Below are 23,316 nucleotides of genomic sequence, written 5' to 3' on the forward strand. Positions count from 1 at the left end.
TTGTGCAACCATCGCCACCATCCATCTCCAGAACTTGTTTCTTCTTGCAGAACTGAAACTCTGTGCCCATAAACACTAACTCGCCATTCCCCCTCCCTAAGCCCCTAACAGCCATCATGTTACTTTCTGTCTCTGAGGTTGATATGGTAGGTACCTCATGTAAGTAGAATCACATGCAGTATTTGCCTTTTGTTGTGTCTGGTGTGTTTCACTTAGCAGAGTGCCCTCAAGATTCATCCATGTTGTAAAATGTCAGAATTTCCTCCCCTTTTAAGGCTGGATGATCTCTCATTGTGTGTATGGCACATTTTGTCTGCCCATTCCTCTCTGGATGGACATCTGGGTTGCTTCCACCTTCTGACTATTGTGCACAAGGCTGCTAGGAACATGGGAGTCAGGATATCTGTTCAGGTCCCTCCTTTTAATTCTTTTGGGTATAAACCTAGAAGTGGGATTCACTTGGTAATTCCTTTTCATTTGCATTTTAAATTGGTTTTTAGAGCGAGAGCCAAGAAGAGGAAGAGGGAGAGGGAGAGATAAACTTCGATGTGAGAGCTATGTGAGAGAGAAACATCAATTGGCTGCCTCCTGCATACCCCCTACTGGGGATCGAGCCCCGACCGGGAATTGAACTGGCAACCTTTTGGTGCATGGGACGCCACCCAACCAACGGAGCCACACTGGCCAGAGCATGATAATTCATTTTAAAGTTTTTGAGGAACTGCCATACTGTTTTCCAAGTGGCTGCACCATTTTACATTCCTATCAGCAATGCCCAGGGTTCCAGTTCCTTCACATCCTGGCTGGCACTTCTTACTTTCTGTGTGTTTTGGACAGTGGCCATCCTACTGTGTGTGAAGTGGTTTTGTAGTTTTGATTTGCATTTTCATAATGAATAGCGACGTTGAGCATCTTTTCATGCGCGTATCGGCCATTTGTTTATCTTTTTTTTTTTTTTTTAAATATATTTTATTGATTTTTTACAGAGAGGAAGGGAGAGAGATAGAGAGTTAGAAACATCGATGAGAGAGAAACATCGATCAGCTGCCTCCTGCACATCTCCCACTGGGGATGTGCCCGAAACCCAGGTACATGCCCTTGACCGGAATCGAACCTGGGACCTTTCAGTCTGCAGGCCGACGCTCTATCCACTGAGCCAAACCGGTTTCGGCTGTTTATCTTTTTTTTTGCAGAAATGTCTATTTCAGTAGGAAGTTCTTTCTTATGTGAACAGCTCTGGCCTCACAGGGCCTCGCCCTCTGGGGTCACCCCTGACAAGTCTGCTAGCCTGCTCTCTGAATTCTCCGGAATTCCCAGAGGATCTGCGTCTGCTTGGGCTTCGGTTCCCAGGCTGTTGATGGTTGGTTGGTGGGCTCCTCACCTGTCTGTGCACCTCCCCCGGAAGCTGGTCTCATCTGTGACGTTCCTTTTTAAATTGTTGATATTCTCCCTGCAGTGGGAGGTGATATAGCAGGGTCAGTCTCTGACTTTCCAGCCTCGGGTCACTGTGCTCCTGTGACTTGCTAGAGTGACCATGTGAGCTCAGTCAGAACACTTGGCTTCTTCTCCCATAAGCAGCTGAAGAGTTTGAACTCCCCATCCTGTACATGTGTGCTTTTGGGGGGATCCTCAAAGCCTCAGGGGGGAATATATCCGAGAGAGAAACCAGAGGCTCCCCTCACCCCTTTACCCCCCATCCGCCACCCCACTGAGGCCGGGCCGATGAGCTGGGCTTCAGCGGGTGCTGCCCCCTTGAGGCTGGTGCCTGGCTGCACACGGGCTATGTTCCCAGGGAGATTCCCCTTTTTTGAGGGCAGGGCACTGAGTCATGGGTCTCGGGGTCCCTGCTCCATCCAGCAAAGGCAGGTGACTCACTGAGACTGTGTCACTGCGGGCAGGGAAGGGCAGGGAGACGAGGTTACTGACGGGGCAGCTGGGCAGTAGCTCTCTCCAGAAACGACTGGCAAAGGCCCCTTTGTGAAGTGGGGCAGGGTGCCTGGGAAAAGCCCCTTGGACATAAGAGGGTTATTTCTTGCTCCTAACAAATTCCTTTCTTTGCTTCATACCCCGCTCACCTACACCCAGAAAATAATGAGAACTATGTGTGACAGGGAGAGAGCAGAGTGGACCCATTTTTGGGGATCCCAGTGGTTGAAGGAGGTGCTAGAGGTTTGCATTTGCAGGGCCCTTGGGGTGCCCCGAGGCCAGGGCTGTGGACTCTCCAGGCGGGTGAGCCTCCCTGGCTTGGATCCTGGGAGGTATATACAGGGGTGGGCAAAAGTAGGCTTACAGTTGTTCATATGGAAAATAATGCAGTAATCCTATCTATTAGGACGGAATATGCTAATTGACCCTCACGCCATTGCAAAGATGGCGGCACCCTCAGCCAATAAGGAGGGAATATGCTAATTGACTGTCCTGCCCTCAGAGATGGTGGCGCCCACAGCCAATAAGTAGGGAATATGCTAATTGACTGAACTGCCCTTAAAGATGGCGGCACCCACAGCCAATAAGGAGGGAATATGCTAATTGACTGAACTGCCCTCAAAGATGGCGGCACCCACAGCCAATAAGGAGGGAATATGCTAATTGACTGCCCTGCCCTCAAAGATGGCAGCGCCTACAGTCAATAAGGAGGGAATATGCTAATTGACTGAACTGCCCTCAAAGATGGCGGCACCCACAGCCAATAAGGAGGGAATATGCTAATTGACTGCCCTGCCCTCAAAGATGACGGCACCCACACCCAATAGGGAGGGAATATGCTAATTGACTGCCCTGCCCTCAAAGATGGCGACGCCCACAGCCAATAAGGAGGGAATATGCTAATTGACTGAACTGCCCTTAAAGATGGCGGCACCCACAGCCAATAAGGAGGGAATATGCTAATTGACTGCCCTGCCCTCAAAGATGGCGGCACCCACACCCAATAGGGAGGGAATATGCTAATTGACTGCCCTGCCCTCAAAGATGGCAGCGCCTACAGTCAATAAGGAGGGAATATGCTAATTGACTGAACTGCCCTCAAAGATGGCGGCACCCACAGCCAATAGGGAGGGAATATGCTAATTGACTGCCATACCCTCAAAGATGGCGGTGCCCACAGCCACAAGATGGCAGTGCCCAGTCTCTTCAGCTCCCCAAGCTGCCCAGAGCCGCCTGAGGCTCCAGTAACCAGGGCCTGCAGAGGCTTGCGCTGCCGGCAGTGGCCGCAGCAGGGGTGTGATGGGGCATCACCTTCCCCTGATCGCCAGGTCGCCTCCCACCTCTGAGAGCTCCCGGACTGTGAGAGGGGGCAGGCTGGGCTGAGGGACCCCCCTCCTGTGCATGAATTTTCATGCACCGGGCCTCTAGTTAATGAATAATAATACAAGCATAAACTCTGTTTCACAGACTCACAACTGTGAGCCTGCTTTTGCCCCACCTTGTATTGTCATCTAAACCCTCTGGCCATCCCGTTCTGGGAGCGCATTTGACAACAGCCCTCCTTCTCGAGCTCCTGTCTCTGTGTGAGCCACACCACTGCTGCGGGCATCTGTCTCCCCCCAACCCACAGCCACGGCTTCCCCATTACTTTTCCCGTGAAGTTCAAACTCCTGAGTGTGCAGAAGGCCTCCCTGGGCTGCCTGCCCACCTCTGCCGCATGCCTGGCTCCCCTTCACTTACCTCATTTCCTCCAGCTGGACTGAACCTGGCCCAGCTTCACACGCATGTCCTTCCATCCTCAAGCCACGTATTCCTCTGGTCAACTCCCTCTTCCGTCCAGCTTATCTTTGCATCACCTCCTCCTACATTGTTGCTGCCTGCCCAGCCTGTCTGCATAGCTCAGAGGTTCCTTTTCACAAGTCCATAACATCTCAAAAAGGACCCAAGAAGGTCATCAACTTTTTTTTAAATCCTCCCCTAAGGGTATGTTAATTGATTTTAGAGTGAGAGAGAAAGAGGGAGAGACAAGAAACATTGATTGGTTGCCTCCCATACCTTCCCCAACCGGGATTGAACTCACAACCTAGGCATGTGCTCTGATTGGGAATCGAGCCCACAACCAATTGAGTCTCCCAGCTTGGGCTAAGGTCATCAACTTTTACTTTTGCTGAGTAAGGACAAAAAAATTAAACGATTAAGGAAAAATGCTGTGGTTGTTTACCATCACAATCCTCCTTTCCTGTAGAATAAAAGGCTAATATGCAAATTGTCCGTTTGACCAGGGGGCGGGGCTGGCCAGCCAACTGCCTCTGTCACCCCTGCCAGCCCGCCTGATCAGCCCCATCCGTGCACGAATTTGTGCACTGAGCCTCTAGTTATTTCATAAAAGAGAGGATGAAATAGGGCGTAAGCTCAGAATGAAGGACACTTTGGCAACTTTACTTAAACTAGGTATCCACATCACCTTTTCTGGATGTTTCTCTTTTGGCCTAAGGCCAGTAGACTTGTTTACAGACCATCCTTGGGGGTGTTAGGACCCTACTGGGAGACTGTCAGCTCCTCCTGAGGTTTTTGATTTCTTTTCCCTCGAATAGTGGAGCAATGATTAACTTTCTGGTTGGTGGTTTACAGGGTGTGAAGGAAGGTGTGAAGCCAAGGGAGGGAGTGAGCATGTGCAGAGTGGAAGGTGTTGTGGGTGGTTGGCCTGTGTGTGTCCTTGTCTCTCCCCAACCCTGCTCTTCCCATGAGTGTCTGGCTTTGTGGTTCATCCTTCTCTCCTTGTTCCCTCATCTCTCTGCCACCCTGTCGCCTCCTTTGTCTTTCTTTTTTCTCTTTTAATTCTCAGCCCACTCCTATTTTTCCTCTCTGTACTTCAACCCCCGGGCCCTATCCAGTAGCCCATATCTTAACTTGTCATTATATACCATTTAAAAATTTTAAGAAAAAAATGTATTATGTTCTCTTTCCCCTAGTTTTATTGAAATACCAGAGGCCCGGTGCATGACATTTGTGCACTCAATGGGGTGGGGGTGGGGGTGGGGGTCCCTCAGCCTGGCCTGTGTCCTTTCACAGTCCGGGAGCCCTTGGGGGATATCTGAGTGATGGCTTTGGCCCATGGGGAGTGGGCCTAAGCCACAGTCGGACATCCTGAGCGCTGCTGTGGAGGTGGGCTGCTGTGCTCGCCAGCCGTCAGCCTGGCTTGTGGCTGAGCAGTGCTCCCCCATGGGAGTGCACTGACCACAAGGTGGCAGCTCCTGCATCGAGTGTCTGCCCCCTGGTGGTCAGTGCGCATCATAGCAACTGGGCATTCCGCCCTTTGGTTAATTTGCATATTACCCTTATATTATATAGAATAATGGACCTATAACATTGTATGATTTGATATATGTATATATTGTGAACTGATTACCACAGTAAGTTTACTTAACTTAATCCATCGCCACAAGTGGTTACAAATTTTTTTTCTTGTGATGAGAACTTTTACGATCGACTCTCTTAGCAACTCTGGAATATACCATACAGTGTTATTAACTATAGTCACCATGCTGTACATTACATCCCAGAAGTTACTGTGTTCTCTGTTCCTAATTTTGAGAATTGGGCTAGTTTTTAAACAAATATTATTGTGTTCCAGGCCAGAGTTAGGTGCTTTTAGTGTGTAATCTCGGGTGATCTGTGCAGGAGGAAGCCACCCCCTTGCTTAGAAATGAAGAAACAAGGACTAAAAAGAGGTTAAGGGTCTTGACCAAGGTTACACATCCTGTATGAAGAAGGTCTCTGCCGTCTTTTATATTGAATTTCTGTATTCCAAAACTCAAGCGAGTAAACCCAAACCAATTTTCAAATTAATGGAAAAAAGTTTCTTGTTTTAGAATCTCATATGAAAAAAACCCCACAACACACATGTGGTCTTCTATTAATCTCATTTATTAGAGTATGACCATTCATTCATCTATATATATAAAAGGCTAATATGCAAGTGTCCTCACAGGAGTCCAGGAGTTCGATTTCTCACTATGATGTGCGTTGACCACCAGGGGGCGGCGTGGAACGAAGGAAGGCCCCGTCTGGCAGTAGGGACCCTACCTGTGCAGGAATTTCGTGCACTGGGCCTCTAGTTTTATTATAAAATAATGGTACACAGGGGGCAGTGAATCATAGTTCCTTCCCCTCTTTCACCCAACGTGACAGTGAAGTGAGACATTAGGAAATATAAAATACGTGAGGAGAAATAGGAAATACTTTTGCCTAAACAGAAAAGGAATGTGCTCCTCAATGCTAATAGCTTCCCACAGCCTTCGTGAATCTCGGTGTCTTTGTAAAACGGGGTAATATTGCCTGCCTCGTGTGATGCTGTGAGGGCGAAATGGGATGATAATACAGGCAAGTGAGCTATTTGGAACTGGTGTGTAGTTACCCTCAAAATGTTGGTGCTAGACTTATTAGCGGTATTTTATTAGTATGCTCTTAGCATTATTAATCTTATCTTCATTGAGCCCTAATTTCTTCATCTGGAAAATGAAAATGATTATTAATAACGATGCAACAGTTGCTCCACTTTCCGTCTCAGGGGACAAAATGATCTGAATTAGGGGCCCCCATGGTCATCTTGGGAGATGTTTAAAAAGTCTTGTTATGTAAGACAGTGTTATTCTGTATTAGAAAACTTTTACTCATTCTGGTAACATTCCTGGGTTATTTGAAATAATACCAAGCTAAAACCCCCGCTTTGCCCCTGGGAAACTGAGTCACCAAAGGTTAAACGCCCTTCTCTGGACCACATGCCATGATGGGGGTCAGAGCTGAGGGTAGAAACTATACAGGTCTCCCTTTCTTCCTAAAACCTCTCTCTGGGTTTGAGGAGTCTTTTACAAACCCTGATGTCTGGTCCCATCCCCAAGATTCTGAGGCCATAGGTCAAGGGTGGAGCCTAAAAGGCCACAGGTAAGGCTGAGCATGGCTGGGTTTGGGAACCACTGGACTGAATGACCATCCATGGTCAGCCGTATTTCCTCAGTAGTGCTGCCCCATCTCCTGGTGTTTGCTTTCATTCTAGCGCCCCCACACCCTCCATCCGACCTCCAGTCACTTGCTGCTGTGATTCTGTCCTTTGCTGGGCTCAGCTGGGAGAAACACAAAGCAATGAGAATAAGGGTCCTTCCCATTTATTCTTGGTTGATTTGGGGCTCACTTGCTGTGTGACCTTGGACAAGTTGCTCTCCCTCTCTGGGCCCCTGTTTCCTCTCTGCACAATGGGAAGGAGGCGTGAACGTGCTCATCTGTCCCCTCCAGTGTGTGGTGTTCTCTCTGGGGGATGGCACACTCGCCTCCACCTCTTACTAGTTATTTTGCTACTGGCTCGGGGAGGCTGCACATCTTTGTGTAAACCGTTCCTCTGGTGTTTGATGGAGAAATGATAAACTGCAAAGAAAATACTTTTAAATTTCAGAGCGTTCTACACATTCTACCCCGTCCTGTTTCAGTTCCTGGCCCCTCAGGCCCACGCCTGCTGCTGAGCCTGGCCTCAGGTCACACGCGCACTTTGATCCTTGGCCCCCTGCTGCCTTGGGGTTTCTGCAGAAACACTGTTCCCATGGAGGGGAAGGGCCTCGTGAGGCGGCCTGGGTCCCTGCCGCTTCTCGAGCAAAGTGTACTAAGTCCACCCAGGAGGAGGAGAACTTGTTGTTTATGTTAAATTCTTTATATATTTATATATCTATATATCTATATGTTTACTTCAGAGAGGAAGGGAGAAGGAGAGAGAAACATCAGTAATGAAAGAGAATCACTGATTGGCTGCCTCCTGCACACCCCCGACTGGGGATAGAGCCGTGACCTCCTGGTTCATAGGTTGCCGCTTAACTACCGAGCCACGCCGCCTGGGCAGCATTCTGCCCTTTTAAATAACATTGTGATGAACTTTATTCTGCTTCTGCAGCCCATCAGACGGTCCATGAGTCATTAATAATACTTCTTCTACCCACAGAACCCACGAGTTTTTCAACTGCGACCATGGTGGAGGTGTCTTCCATGAAGGTGAGCCCATGTTCTTGTCAAAGGGTCCACACCTACCGGTTTGCGATGTGGCTGGCACCAGAAGTCCCAGCTCTGCCACTTACGGGCAGTGTGGCTGTGGGCAAACTGTGTCCTTCTGAAGGCTCTGTAAGACGGGGCAGCAGCAGTTCTCGATCCGGGGCTTTCATGACGCGTAGAGCAGCGTGGGGCTGGCTCACGAAGCTGGGCTGCCCCGTCAGTGGATGCACTTTCACCCTGAGCTTCTGGACACCACGGGAGGCTTAGCGTTCGACTCCGATGCAGTTCCTCTGAGCCCTTCCCTGTGGACTCCGGGTGTCATAATGATCTGGAAAGAGGATTACCGCCGAAGCTGCTTAAACAAATCCTCGAGTAATCCAATTTCCCACCCACGGCAGCTCCTCCGTGGTCCCCAATTCCCACATGCTCAGCGGGGAGGCTCCACGCTCCCGGAGCTGGGCAGCACCTCACCCATCATCAGTGTCAGACTGTCCAGGACCTGGTTAGCAAGTTGGAAGCAACTCCGGGGTGAAGTCCAGGGCCTTGGGCCAGAGCGCTCCCAGCACAGGGTGTCGGGGCACTGACTGGCCGAGAGCCTGCCAAGGCCCCAGGCCCTGAGCCTTGCGTCGGCTGTCTCATTGATCCTGACGTGAACTGAGATTCAGGGAGAACGCTGACACCCACCTGAGTTGAGAAGTCTGCCCACGGTCTCAGAGCTAGTTGTGGTCACAGAGCCAGGATTCCAGCCTGTGATTTTCCTCGTCAGTGATGGTACCTGTGCCCTGGAACCAGACCCGTAGGACAGCGTAAGCTCTTGGTGGAGTGGCAGACGGGAAGAAATCCCCACCTTGCGTAGGCAAGGTGTAGGTGCAGATAATGCAGATAATCTTGCAGATGTTGAAAGTGACAGGTCAAAATTGGAGAGGTACATGAGACAAAGGAAAGGCATGTTGGGGGTCGGGGGGCAGGAGGGGGTTGAGGAGGTGCCTGAGCTGGGTCCTGAATGAAGGTGGAACCCACAGACACGGGCTTACAGTGCGGAATGTCTTTTACAGGCACCTACTACCCACGGAGACGATGACAACATCTCCTCGAACTATCCTGCCAATACGACAAGCTTCCCAGGTGAGCCCCGGATTGTTGTGTATTCCTGTGGCCTAAGGGGCACCAAAGGCTTGTAACTCCGTAGAAAGAAAGCGCTTTCTTATTTGGAAATGTTGGCGGGGGGCCGGTCTGCTTCGTGGAAAGGACCAGTGGCACAAACATTCTTTCATGACCTTCTGTGTCCAAGTTGGATATGGTTAGCTAAGGTATTACGAGGGAACCACAAGAATAATGAGACAGATCAGCGAACCATTTCACAATTGGCACTTACCCAGCTTGGAGTGGGGTCACGGCTCAAAGGAAGTGTCCTCATCTCATCTGAGGCCCGAAGGCCGAGGAGGACTGGAGAGAAAAGGGGTGCAGGGAAGGTGGGAAGAGTGTTCTGGGGGAGATGTGAGACCATGTGCGGAGAGCCCCGGGGGCGGGGGGCGGGGGGAGGGGAGAACATGGCATGTGGAAGAGCGAATGAAGATCCTATGGCTGGGGCTTGAATGCCAAGTGGGGAGACAGGCAAGAGATGATGCCCCATGGAGAACGCTCCACCCAAACACTTGATTTAAAGCACCTGGGCCTCCCTGGCATCGTCCTCAATGGAGCTGCCATCGATGAGGTCCCCAAAGCTTTCTGCTTCTTGCCCCCATCTGTGCCTTGTGGGGGCAGGCTGAGCACCCCTAGAAAAGCCACTCTGAAGGGGAGCGGGAGCCTGTGGTTGGCCACGGGTGCTCAGAAGCTCTGAGCTTGAGGTGTATCTCTTGCCAAGTGGCAGAATCCCAGGGTTTGTCAGACTCTGCTGGGAGTGTTTCTTCTAGCGTGGCTGTGGCCAAGACACTGGCAAGAGGCCTGCTGGTTAGCAGAGCTGTTTCCTCCTCCAGGGTGAGGTTCCTTGGAGACTTTTGACAGCACCAGCTGAGTGGCTTATGGTTTTCTCTTCCTTCTGCTCCTCCTCCTCTTTTCCCCTCTAGTGCAAGAGCCTCCAGTACCCCTGTACACATTCCTGGTGGCTGGAGGAAGCCTGGCCTTCGGAACGCTCCTCTGCATTGGCGTTGTCCTGAGGTGAGCGGGGTCCTGGGGGGTGGCCCTGGGTGTTGGCATATTTCTTATCTCACTCACTTCGCCTGTGCTGGGACGGGGCAGTGAGTGGGAGAGCCACAGATGGCTCAAGATGTATTTCAGAGCTGGGATCGCTAAGATTCGATGACCGTAGATGAGGAGAAGGAAGGAGATGGAGGAGTCAAGGCTGACCCTCCTGTTTCTGGCTTTGGCAACTGGGCAGATTAGGTGGTGGTGGGGCGGGAGGCGGGGGTGTCACGCATTTAAAATTGGAAACACTGGAGGGAGAATAACGGAGTGAAAAACATGATGCGAGTTTGGGACCACTGAGTCTGAGGTGCCTGTGAAAGCCCCAAGTGGACGTATTTGGTAGACAGTTCTGATCGTAGCTGCGTGCAGATGGTAGTTGGAGCCATGTCAGAGGAATAAGGCCAGTGACTGTGCCCTGAGGATCCCAGGGTTCTGACGTGGGAAAGTGTAGAGGAGGAGGAGTGAGAAGGGCCTGAGGAGTGGCCTGAGAGGGGGAAGCACCGGGAAAACCCGGTTGTGGAAACCAGAGGGAGAGTAGTAGGCGCCGAAGAAAGCTTCAGGCTCCGGGATTGCAGGTGAATATGGCCTCTTCCTCCCGAGCCACATGCTAAGGTGATTAAAGTAGCACGTGAGGAACATCAGTACGTACCCAGGTAATCTCGGTGCCTAGTCAGACCTCCGGGGGGCTATTCCATGTCTCAAAACAAGCAAACCTAGCCCAGCCAGCTTGGCTCAGTGATTGAGCGTCGACCTATGAACCAGGAGGTCACAGTTCAATTCCCGGTCAGGGCACATGCCCGGCTTGTGGGCTTGATCCCCAGTGGGGGACACGCCAGGAGGCAGCTGATGGATGATTCTCTCATCATTGATGTTTCTCTCCCTTCCTTTCTCTGAAATCAATAAAAATATATTTAAAAACAAAACCAAAACACAAGCACACCTAGCAGGTCACCTTTAAATGCTCGGTGCTAGTGCTGTCCTCTGGCCATGGTTAGGAGACAGGCCGAATGGGCACCCTGGCCACTGTAGCACCGTGCCCATCCACCCCTGTCTCTCTCTATTTGGTCACTGGTTTTGCATTTCCCTCCCAAGCTTGCAGAAAAATCAGCTAACAGTGCTGTCACTGAAGGCCATAAAGACAGCTTCCCCTGTTCACGGTTTCACTGCAGGGAGTTGTACTCCTGCCTGTGCTGAGGCCCTACAAGACGCTAGGCTGTGCCCTGGCTGTGATGGTGGTTCATTACAGCGATGATGTGACGGAGGAGAAACTTCTCTGTCCTCCTTTCTCTCACTTGGCGTGTAACTTTGAGGAGACTGCAGTTGGTGGTTGTGGGAGATGGTGGCTCATCGGGTCCTCACAGTGACCCTGAAATAGCTTGACTGTAAGGTGGTCTGGGTTGGAAGGTTAGCAAGATGACAACTCAGTGTGTTCGGGGTTGTTTCCACTTTGATTTTTCCAATGAAGTGGTAAGCAAATTGGCCAGAGGGTGTGCAAAAGAGAAAGTTCCTAATGAGGGGAGGTAGCTCCTTGGAGAAGCTTGAGAACTCACTGTCTTTTAATTTTGGCCAAAGAGAGAGGCTATCCCAGCAGTCAGGGATCTCCTACAGCCTTCTAAGGGATTCCTTGCCCTCAGGCACATACTTCTGTGTTCTGTTTCTATATCATTAGAGCTTCCACAGGCCTTTCTCTTAACCTATCACAGACCCCATAGAGCAGCGGTTCTCAACCTGCGGGTCACGACCCCTTTGGTGGTCGAACGACCCTTGCACAGGGGTCGCCTAAGACCATCCTGCATATCAGATACTTACATGACGATTCATAACAGTAGAAACATTACAGTTGTGAAGTAGCAACGAAAATAATGTTATGGTTGGGTCACAACATGAGGAACTGTATTTAAAGGGCCAGAAGGTTGAGAACCGCTGCCATGGAGTAAATCTCATGATTTCCACTTGACAGATGAGGAGATTAAAACTGAGGTGGAGTGATCACAGCTAGCAATGGCAAGGCCAAGATTTGAACCCAAAGCTCTTGCTCTTTGGATAGGGTACTGGAGGTCATTTAGTCAAATTCTTTAATTTTACATCTGAGGAAACAGCCCCCAAGAGGTGAGGTGACTTGCCTAAGGACACAGTTTGTTATTAGCAGAGCCGGGACTAGAACCCACGTCCTGAGAGTCCCAGCCAGCCACACTAGCCACCTGTCAGCTAAGCGGTGGACCCAGTTGGTCCCATCAGCCCACCATTGGCTTCATTTCCAAGCAGTGCCATCCTGGTGGGCTGTTCATCACTGACCGGGAGCGTTAGGCTGGGAACCGGCCACAGCGCGCATCGCAGACCTAGTTTGCTAATGTGCTGACGGTGCTTGTACACTAGCTGGTTGCTACACAACCAGGGCCCCTGGAGGGCTCAGTACCCTGTGCTGGAAACATACCAATAATTTATTTCCTAGCCTGGCGAGCTTCCATTCTCGCCCGTATAAGGCACATTTATTTGAAAAGAGGCCAGTTATTTCAAGTGTTGAAAACCCCTCTAGTCTCCAAGTCCCTCGGTCAGAGTTGCCAAAATGGCTGAGGCCCAGGACCGTTGGGGTGGCCACATTACAACAGGCGGGATGTGAGAGGCAGGTTGAAGTGCATCCTTACCGTCCATGGTACCATATTTTTCTTTTTAGCACATTTATTTGGCATTTCAGGCAAAGTCTTTTCCTAAATATTTTCCACGAATATCAGTGATAATTTTTAAGACCTCAAGTGCGTCATCCGGAAAGATGGGCCATCTTCTTAAGTGGATGTCACGCCTTACAGGGCCCAGTTCTCCCCACCCTACTCCCCAGGCCCCCCGCTCTCCTCTCTTCATCGCGTGCGGCGCTGCGCTGGGGATTCTCAAAGCAGAGAGTTCTTTCCCGGCACATTTATCTAGAATGGTCCGGCACTGTTAGGTGAGGACTCCTATGTGTATATGCCAATGATTTAGAGAATTTTGCATTGAATGTAGTCTCATTCCAATATTTAAAAATCACAGACTCTCTCACCTTCATGGCAGGGCCAGCGGGACTCTCAGGGCATCCTGGGCCGTGGGAGGGGCTGGATGCTGTGGGTACCCTCGGGGCCCTGGCGGGTGGGGTCTCTTCTTCTCCCTGAATCTTGGTTTCTCATTTTCTAAAAAGAGGGAGAGTTTTTATGAATGTTCTAAGACCTTTCAGCTGTAGAACCTTTCCTTTAAGCAAACATTCTGACGCTTGAAGACGTAACCTCGATAAAAGGCAGAGGCTGAGGTGCAAGTGGGGTCTGACAGCTGGGCTTTTTTCTCCTCTCGGCCCCACGCCCTCTCTAGCTCCAGGCCCTGCTCAGACCCCTGCCCAGGGCAGGGCCATGTCAGGCGTGGGCACCCTCAGACTGGCTGTTATTAAAGCCCCTGTGAGCGCAGTGATTTTTAGAAAGTGTCTCATTCACGCCTCAAAATATTTCAAAAGAAGGAAAGCCCATTTTTCTCATTCAGTTACCCATTCAGTTGCTGAGGATGTAGACTGCTTTTTGTATTGGTTAACACGTTAAGCGCCTAGTCAGTCACCGGTGACTGACACAGTACTTTCCGTCCGGAGGACAAAACAGGCTGGGCGCTTAACGTGTTAAATAACGTCAATAGAGATTTTAAAACATTGTGATATATGCTTACTTGCTAAATACTGGCAATTTGCTAAATATTGACAAACAGAAAGAAGGAAAAAAATCTACATTATGCAAAGACAGCCACTATTAATTTTTTTTTTTAGTTCTTTCCTTTTTATTGGAAATACACTCATTATATAGAAATACAATTTGTTTATCCATTAACCACTGTTAATTTTTATTTTAAAAATGTATATTTTTATTGATTTCAGAGAGGAAGGGAGAGGGAGAGAGAGAGAGAAACATCAATGACGAGAAAGAATTATTGATCAGCTGCCTCCTGCACACCCCCTACTGGGGATCGAGCCCACAACCCAGACATGTGCCCTGACCACGAATCAAACCGTGACCTTTTGGTTCATAGGTCGATGCTCAACCATGGAGCCACACTGGCCAGGAACCACTGTTCATTTTTTAAAATGTAAATTTGCTAGAAGTCTAACAAACAAACAGAAAAGTGCACACGTCATAACTGGACGTGAATTGTCACAAGGTGAACACACCTGTGCAATCAGTACCCTGATCAAGAACACTTCATAGAGAATGAATTTCCTCTGCGTCTTTTTCCTCTGCATAATGTCTTGTTTGGCTTTTCTGGAGCCATGATTTTTCTGTATCTATCACTCCGATTCCTGCCTTTTAAATTCAGTATTAATGATAACATAAGCGTTTGTCACATTATTACGCATTCTTTGTGAGCCCCCCTTTCTTTAGCTGCAGACTCCTCCATCAGGGACATGTACCCACGTTCACTTAGCCAGCCTCCTCCCATTGGGCATTGGGGGGTGGTTTTGCTTTGATGAAAAGCAGTGTGGACAGTCTTTGTGCATAAAGTGTTGTCCATAGCTAGGCTGTTTCCTTCAGGCACATTCCCAGAAGTGGAATTCCTGGGCCAGAGCGTCCGAATACTTTGGAATCCGAGCGTGATGATTTTGTCCTCCGTCTTCTCAGACAGGCAGAGAATTCCATCCAAGGACCCGGCACAGCTCCAGTGAGATCCTGCTGCGCTCCGTCCTGCCTAGGGCCTGCCTGGGGGGACCCTCAGGAATGTTCTATAGCTCGCCTATTCCATTTGGAAAGAAGGCTAAGAGCCAGTGAAGATTTGGAGCCAACTATCAATTATTTATCACAACAAGGACAGGAATAGCCTGTCGATGTAAAGAGAAACCCAAGGAAAATCTCCAAGCATTGTTTTTTTATTTTATTTTTTATTTTTATTTATTTATTTATTTTAAAAAAAATATATTTTATTGATATTTTTTTAAAAAAATATATTTTATTTATTTTTTACAGAGAAGAAGGGAGAGGGATAGAGAGTTAGAAACATCGATGAGAGAGATCGATCAGCTCCCTCCTGCACGCCCCCCAGGGGGGATGTGCCCGCAACCAAGGTACATGCCCCCGACCGGAATCAAACCTGGGACCCTTCAGTCCTCAGGCCGACGCTCTATCCACTGAGCCAAACCAGTTCAGCTATTTTATTGATATTTCTACAGAGAGGAAGGGAGAGGGATAGAGAGCCAGAAACATCGATGGGAGAGAAACATTGATCAGCCGCCTCCTGCACATCTCCCACTGGGGATGTGCCCTCAACCAAGTTACATGCCCCTGAGTAGAATCGAACCCGGGACCTTTCAGTCCGCAGGCCGACTCTCTATCCACTGAGCCAAACCAGTTAGGGCTATTTTTATTTTTTTAAAATATATTTTATTGATTTTTTACAGAGAGGGAGAGGGATAGAAAGTTAAAAATATCGATGAGAGAGAAACATGGATCAGCTGCCTCCTGCACGCCCCCTACTGGGGATATGCCCGCATCCAAGGTACATGCCCTTGACTGGACTCAAACCTGGGATCCTTGAGTCCACAGGCTGACGCTCTATCCACTGAGCCAAACCGGTCAGGGCTTATTTTATTTATTTATTTATTTATTTATTTATTTATTTATTTATTTATTTATTTTTAAAAATTAAATCTTTATTGTTCAGATTAGTACATTTGTTCCTCTTTTTCCCCCCCATAACTCCCCTCCTCCCAGTTCCCGCCCCACCCTCCGCCCTCACCCCCCCCCCCCCCCCGCCACTGTCCTCATCCATAGGTGCATGATTTTTGTTCAGTCTCTTCCCGCATCCCCCACACCCCTTTCCCCCCCAAGAATAGCCAGTCCACTCCCTTTCTATGCCCCTGATTCTATTATAATCACCAGTTTATTCTGTTCATCAGATTATTTATTCACTTGATTTTTAGATTCACTTGTTGACAGATGTGTATTGTTCATCGTTTGTACTTTACCTTTTTCTTCTTCCTCTTCTTAAAGGATACCTTTCAGCATTTCATATAATACTGGTTTGGTGGTGATGAACTCCTTTAGCTTTTTCTTATCTGTGAAGCTCTTTATCTGACCTTCAATTCTGAATGATAGCTTTGCTGGATAAAGTAATCTTGGTTGTAGGTTCTTGCTATTCATCACTTTGAATATTTCTTGCCACTCCCTTCTGGCCTGCATAGTTTCTGTTGAGAAATCATCTGACAGTCATATGGGTACTCTCTTGTAGGTAACTGACTGTCTTTCTCTTGCTGCTTTTAGGATTCTCTCTTTGTCTTTTGCTCTTGGCATTTTAATGATGATGTGTCTTGGTGTGGTCCTCTTTGGATTCCTTTTGTTTGGGGTTCTCTGCGCTTCCTGGACTTGTAAGTCTATTTCTTTCACCAGGTGGGGGAAGTTTTCTGCCATTATTTCTTCAAATAGGTTTTCAATATCTTGCTGTCTCTCATCTTCTGGCACCCCTATAATTCGGATGTTGGTACGCTTGAAGCTGTCCCAGAGGCTCCTTACACTATCTTCGTATTTTTAGATTCTTTTTTCATTTTGCTTTTCCAGTTGGGTGTTTTTTGCTTCTTCGTATTTCAAATCTTTGACTTGATTGTTGTGATCCTTTAGTCTGCTGTTGGGAGTCTGAATAATATTCTTTATTTCAGTCAGTGTATGCTTAATTTCTAGTTAGTCCTTTATCAAAACCTCGAGGGTCTCATTAGATTTCTTGAGGGTCTCATTAAGTTTATCGGCGGTTTCTAGAAAATTCTTGAAAAACCTTAATAATAAATATATTTTTATTGATTTCAGAGAAGAAGGGAGATGGAGAGAGAGAGATAGAAACATCAATGATGAGAGAATCATTGATCGGCTGCTTCCTGCACGCCCCCTACTGGGGATCAAGCTCCCAACCCAGGTATGTGCCCTTGGCCAGAATCAAACCTGGGACCCTTCAGTCTGCAGGCGGATGCTCTATCCACTGAGCCACACCGGCTTAGGGCTCCAAGCCTTGTTTTTGACTTTGGAGGAGCTGACATCGGTGGGACTGAGGGAGACCACCTTGCTCCCACTGTGGGGCGGGGCGGCAGTAAGTTAGTAAGGGACCGAGGGACGGAGTGGGAAGCAGGAGGGGGAGGGCATGAGCTGCCCTGCAGTCTTCAGGAAGGAGACCTGACTGTGCCTTTGAAGATCACTATCACCACCTCATCTCTCTTCGGGCTGTCAGGTGACTTCTCTCAGTTACTGAGCCATGGCTCGGGGCCCAGAGGGAGCAGGGTGAACGAAGCTGTGATCAGAGAGATGCCTATCTCCTTCCTGTTTAACATCGACTTTCCTGTCAGATGAGTCACTTGTGCCCACGTGGTGCCCACTGCCGAGGCTCTGAGAACTCACCAGGGTGGTGGGAGTGGGCCCGGAGGCATACAGAGGACTGGGAGGATGGGGATGTGGGCAGCAGGAGGAGCAGGAGGGCTGTTCAGAGAGCGGGGTGGTCCTTTTCCTGCTGTTACATGGCGGCTGATCTGCCTCCTGCCAGCCTTCATTTCTCTGAGCGGCCCATTTCCTCCCCCACTGGGAGAACGCTCTCCCCGTCCCTCTTAAGCAAATGGATGTGGGGCTGAGGATGTGTACTCTGGGCAGCCTCTGGGACAGGACAGATGAAGCTCTCAGTGCGGGAGAGGGACATTCATGGCCACGTGTGCCTCCGTTCCTCCATCTGTCAACGTGTCGACAATACAGATCTATTCTCTGGGGGTGTTTTCGAACCCCCCAGCTCCTCAGAGTGGTGTGTAATGCCTGGTGGTAAGAACAGGTGAGGGAATAAATAGCTGTCCCTCTTCTGAGCCGCACCCGGGACAGCCAGGCCCACAGGGCGGCCAGCTGTCGGTGTTTTTCACTCAGGTGCCTCACGGGGGGAACTGAACATCTGTGTGGTTTGTCTCTGTGTCTGTGAAGGTTCAGGAAGACGTGGAAGCTGCAGGCCCTGAAAGAAGGCAAGACGAGCATGCACCCGCCGTATTCTTTGGGACAGCTGGTCCCCGAGAGGCCGAAGCCCACCCCGGTGCTGGTCCCCCTCATCTCCCCGCCAGTGTCCCCCAGCAGCCTGGGGTCGGATAACACCTCGAGGCACAGCCAACCCCAGGCCAGCGGCCCACAGAGCCCATATGACATCAGCAACAGAGACTACTTCTTCCCCCAGTAGCTGGCTGGCTGGCTGGCACCCGGCGGGCTGGGGTGTCAGACCTGCTGAAATGTGTGGATGACAAAGCACAAGCAGCTTCTCACCGTCGTTTCAGCTCATCTCAGGTGTGTGGGCCTCTGGCTGCGCTGTCACCGAGGGGCCTCACCGCAGGTTCTACGCTGGGTGAGCACAGGTGTGCTGGCCTGTTCCGAAGGAAGAGGTGGTTGCGTTTTTGAACCCCTCTTCCCCACCGCCCTGCCTGCAGGGGTTCCAATGAACTCGGGGCCCCGTGCAGGGAGCGCTGTCGAGTCCACTGGACACTCGGGTGGGCAGAGCCGGGCGTCTGCGGAGGCCTCGGACCCTGGGCTTTGTGTGGACAAGCGGCCGGCCCCCGGCTCACCTGACCTGGCTCCACACGCCGCACCCTCAGGAGGCGGGATGGACTCCAGCCAAAGACACCCCCCGCCCTGAGCCGCCTATCTCCTGGCCCACTGCACAGGTTCACCTTCTGGCTCAAACTCTTGCAGCCCAAGTGCCTTTGCAATTCAGTTTCTTTGGTCGCCCAGGCTGGGGGAGCTCCCGACTGCCTCTCCTCTCCTCCCCACGCTGGGTACAGCTGAGGGGGCGAGAAGAGCATCTCAGGACCAGGTGGTTTGAAGGGGAGCTGCAGTGAGCTCCTCGTTAGCATTCTGCTCAATGTGAATGTTCACCCTCAGCACCTGCTGAACCCAGAAGCCACTGCACTGCCTCAGTTTCCCTCTCTGGATCCCAGGGCTTCAGGAGGAGAGAAGTAGAGAGGAAGTAGGGGCGAGGGGACAGGGTCTGAAAACCACTATTCTCCTCCCTCCTTGCCCCCCGCCCCCCAAAAGGAGAACGGCATTGGGGGAGGGCTCCCGCCATGAGGGGGAGACCGAACTGTTGGACTCAGAATGTTAATTTAGTTTTCACCTGAGCCTGAGTACCGAGGAGGGAACATACTCATGTGAAAAGACAGAAGAACCCGGCAAGAATGTATGTGAATTTGGTCTTTAAAGGAGTGCTGGTTGTTTTTCCCTGAGAGCCTGGAAGGTTCCATGCTAGCTGGGGGTCTGTCGGTAAATAACTCGGGGAGAAGCCGTCACTCTGTCTGGCACAAACCTGAGTCAGATGGGAAAGAGGAGGAGAAAAAAAGAATGATTTCCCCTCTTAGAGAAGAGACTCTGGTTTCATTCTAAATTTTGTTTTTGTCTTAAAAGTGAAAGAAATTGCCCGCTTCTCTAATTTAAGGGAAGAGCAGCTGGTGACTGCTCCCCCCGGCGGTGGGGAAGGCCCTGGTGTCCAGCTTCCGGGCTGGTGTTGGGAAGTGGCCTCCCACGGCTACCAAGCAAGGTCAGTTGCCAACCCCCACCCCTGACAGCCAGGAGCCCTGGTTATCTGGGGGCAGGGGGTTCATGCCCGCCCGCCCCCCGTGCCTTCCTTTTCTTCTTTAGTTCCTTGAATGTGATCCGGTTCAGCTAAATGTCTAGCCGTGACTCTGAGACTCTCCCACTTCAGCTCACTTTTCTGTCCGGGCTTTGGAAGTTCAGTGATGAGAGGGGTTCCCCAGACAAGTGCCCTCCAGCAGCACGGGGTGTCCCGGAATGAGGCTGTGATTCAAATCTGTTGGGTAACCGAGGACCAAAAATCTTACCAGACCACACAACCTGTTCTAGGAGCCGGCCCTTTCGGAAAAACAGCCACCAGCACCAGGCAGGTGGCAAAGGATGACCATGATGCCTTGTGTTTGCTGTTTGCTGGGTTCACACTGTTACTGTGTTGGGCAAGTGGTGATTTTCATTGCTGGCTTTGACTCACGTTTCAGACCCCAGTGCTGCCTTAGGCAACTCTCGTAAGTTTGACGGAAGGCAGGCAGGTGTGTGTGTGTGTGTGTGTTTCTTTGAGGACGGCAAAAATGCTGTTAAAGGGAAATATTTTTTTAAAAAAAGCGAGACTGCCTGAGAAAGGGTGATTCTGCCCACGGTTCTTTAACTCTTTATAAAGGTTTTAACCACAAGCACTATTACCAAAGTGGGAGGAGACGTGCTATGGAAGATGTGAAATCAGATAGCTCATGATTACCGAGAGCGAGGCAGCTTTCATCTCCAAATTGTTATTGCTTTCATTATTATTGTAACGGAACTGCTTTTTTTTTTTTTTTAATTGAAAAGGGTTGTTGTTTCTCCCCCCCCCCCCCCCTTACATCTTTATAAGCTAGTGTACATGAAGGAAAAGTGTCTGTCTTCTCTGGGTTGTGGGCTTTGCTCAGGTGGACACAGGTGGACACCCTAAGCTTTCTCTGACCTCGGATCTGTGGTCCGTGACCCTGTGTTTTCAACCCACTGGTCATTCTCACCTGTGTTTCTGCAGCTCACGTGCTGCCTTTTATCCTCAACGACGATGCTCCTCACCCAATACCCGCAGCAGCCTGCCATGGCCACGTGCGAAAGGCTGGCACGCTGACAGTCGGTATTACACATGACAGCTGATCCTTCTGGGCTGGAAAGTTACAAACACGCTGGTTCAGGGTCTAAAGTGGTCATTAATTCTTGTAGCATTAAGAAACTATTTGTTCAGATGTCAAGGGGGTAGCATTGGCTGCGTCTACGAAGCCACTGGTAACTCAGAGAGCCCTTTGCTCGGATGGGGCCCAGGCTGCGCTGGTTTCCTGCCAGGCTCCGGGCTCACTCTGTGTTGATGACCCTGCTCTCCTGGGGAGAGAGGGTGGGGGGCAGGGAACCCCCTCATCAGGTGTGGAATCTGCTGCTGCGACTGGGGCGGGAGTCCACCTGGTGGCAAACAGAGCTCAGGGGAGCGGGTGGGTGTGACCGTGGTGTGTGGGTCTCCTGCAGAACGTTCAGGAATGTCTTGCCCTGCTGCTGGGTGCTGAGCTGTACTGCCCCCTCTGAGGTTGACTCCGCTGGGGAGGAAGCTGGCATCCAGCTCCAGGTGGAGTTAGTGAGAAATTTACCTTAATTTGGAGAAGCAGGGGCAACTGTTGGTCTTTCAGACCATGAGGATGGAGCCCAGCTTTCCCATGTGGGCAGCCGGGCTGTGACTGGGAGGCCTCCTGGCTCGGGTCCTGCCAGCATCATGTGCGCTCTGGTGCTGGCGCAGGTGTGTTTCTATGGCAACCTTAGTGATTTTTGTATTTGCTAATTTTTATTTTATTTTTTTCAATTACGGCTGGCATTCAATATTATTTTGCAGCCTTAATGATTATTAAGGAACATTGTCAGTTTTATGAACATATGCTCGAACCAAGATCTGCTTTAGAAGGAATGGATTGGAACAGCATGTAGCAAGGCTGTTAATTAATAGAGAAACCATCTTTGGGTGGCGATCACACAACTGTTAAATACCTCAGCTTTTCTTTTGGAGATGAGAATAATAGTTTTAAGTTTTTATTTTTTTACTTAATTACCTAAAAGCAAATACCAAAGGCTGATGTCTGTATATGGGGCAAAGGGTCAGTATAATATGTATTTCAATGTGTGTGTGTGTGTTTATCGGCTATTTTGCATTTAAAGTGAAAATTGTGTTGGAAATAAATGATTTCTAAAACTGTGCTTGGGATGTAATTGTGCGTTGGGCACCTGGGTCCTTGAAAGGAAAGCTTGGCCTGTTGAGTGAGGAGACAGGAGTGAGAGAGGATGGGTTTAAAATGAAAGTGGAACCCTTTCTGGGCGGGCCTCCCCTTCATGCAGGATGAAATCACCTCTGGAAAAGATCAGATTAGTTTAAAGAAATAAATAGCAGTTTCTCGAAAGATACTAATTATGAAAGTGTTTCCCAAAATGAGTCCTGGGGTTTCTGGAAGGGGCGTGGGTGCCACGCTCACCGGCACCCCCAGCTGCTGGACGGGCGGGAGGGACAGGAAGGGCCATTATTCTGGACGGGGGCTGTTAGCGGCATCACGAGGCAACGCTGCGTCTTGATCCTCAGGTACATAAAGAGTTCCCTGCTGTGAAGGGCCTCAGGAAATTCGTGGACCACAGCCGTCCCACCTACACGCTCTAGACAGGAAAGCCATCGAGGGAGCGCTTTGTGGATAAGAGGAGCCGTGTCAACAGCTCAGGGCTCGTGGGAGCAAACTGCAGGGAAGCGTCGACACTGTAACTCAGACTGAAAGTTGAAGTGTGGGGCCCCACTGTGCGCCCCCCAACCCCACCCGGGGAGAGGAAAGCCCTAGGACCGAGCCTCCACACTGTTTCCTTGAGGATCTTTTTTGAGGTTGGTCCCTGTCTTGCAGAAAGGGAACAGGAAACAGATGTCCCCCGTGGTGGCCAGGCTGTGCGGGCACGCAGAGGGGCGCCGGAGTGGGCGTGAGGAGCAGGAAATGGAGGAAGGGCCCCCCCTCTCCCCCACGGCATCGCTGTTAGGACGACATGGTGACCATGCTGTTTCCAGGGGAGTTGGGGAGAGCAGATGGCGGTTCTTGATGGTGAGGAACACTCAGTTATTGGCACAGGCACGGAGGAAAGCGTTTTCCTTACTGACTGAGGCACAGAGACCACACCTTCCCCATGTCTGTGAGGAGGCCAGACAGGAGGCAGGAAGCCGCGATCCCGCAGCCGCAGAGGTGCGCTGTTTGCCTGAAACCGCTGTGCCCCGGGGCAGCCCCACGCAGGATGGAGGCCAGGTGGGCAGGCTGTGCGCCCTGTTGCTGAGACCAGCGGTCGCCAACTGGTGGTCCACGGACCACTGATGGCCCGTGAGGTCCGAAAGGTTGGCGCCCGCTGGCTTGGACGGTCCTGGGCAATGGCAGCGAGCCCGGCCCCATCCCTCAAATGCTGACCAACCCCCAGTTTCTTTGGGGAAGTTCCTGTCTTGTGCACGTTTATGTCGCTTAAAAAACAGCAAAACCAAGCAACAGCAACAATACCTCAGCCTTGTCCTATTTCATACCAACAGCGGGAGGTGACAGTCCGAAACATGAGTGAAACCCAGTTGTTGTTTGTTTTTTTTTCTTTCAGTAAAATCATGACACATTTA

The 23,316-nt window shown here is 50.3% G+C and overlaps 1 protein-coding gene across 2 annotated transcripts in view; it reads left to right on the plus strand.

Moving 5' to 3' along the window:
- The window catches only part of IL6R (interleukin 6 receptor), a 45,449-nt gene extending 23,559 nt beyond the window's left edge, over nucleotides 1-21,890 (plus strand). The window contains exons 7-11 of one of the 2 annotated variants that reach the window (XM_070396927.1): nucleotides 7,913-7,962; nucleotides 9,015-9,084; nucleotides 10,026-10,116; nucleotides 14,766-14,805; nucleotides 18,081-18,322. In XM_070396927.1, the coding sequence (XP_070253028.1) occupies nucleotides 7,913-7,962; nucleotides 9,015-9,084; nucleotides 10,026-10,116; nucleotides 14,766-14,805; nucleotides 18,081-18,242 (413 nt within the window). In that variant the 3' untranslated portion in view covers nucleotides 18,243-18,322. Of the gene's footprint in view, nucleotides 1-7,912; nucleotides 7,963-9,014; nucleotides 9,085-10,025; nucleotides 10,117-14,765; nucleotides 14,806-18,080 lie in introns of both variants that reach the window. The other variant, XM_070396926.1, reaches the window with a different exon arrangement.
- The last annotated feature ends 1,426 nt before the right edge of the window (nucleotides 21,891-23,316 follow it).

Source organism: Myotis yumanensis, unplaced genomic scaffold (genome assembly GCF_028538775.1).
Source record: "Myotis yumanensis isolate MYYU_CA2020_CCGP unplaced genomic scaffold, mMyoYum1.0.hap1 SCAF_17, whole genome shotgun sequence".
NCBI classification, from domain to species: Eukaryota; Metazoa; Chordata; class Mammalia; order Chiroptera; family Vespertilionidae; genus Myotis; species Myotis yumanensis.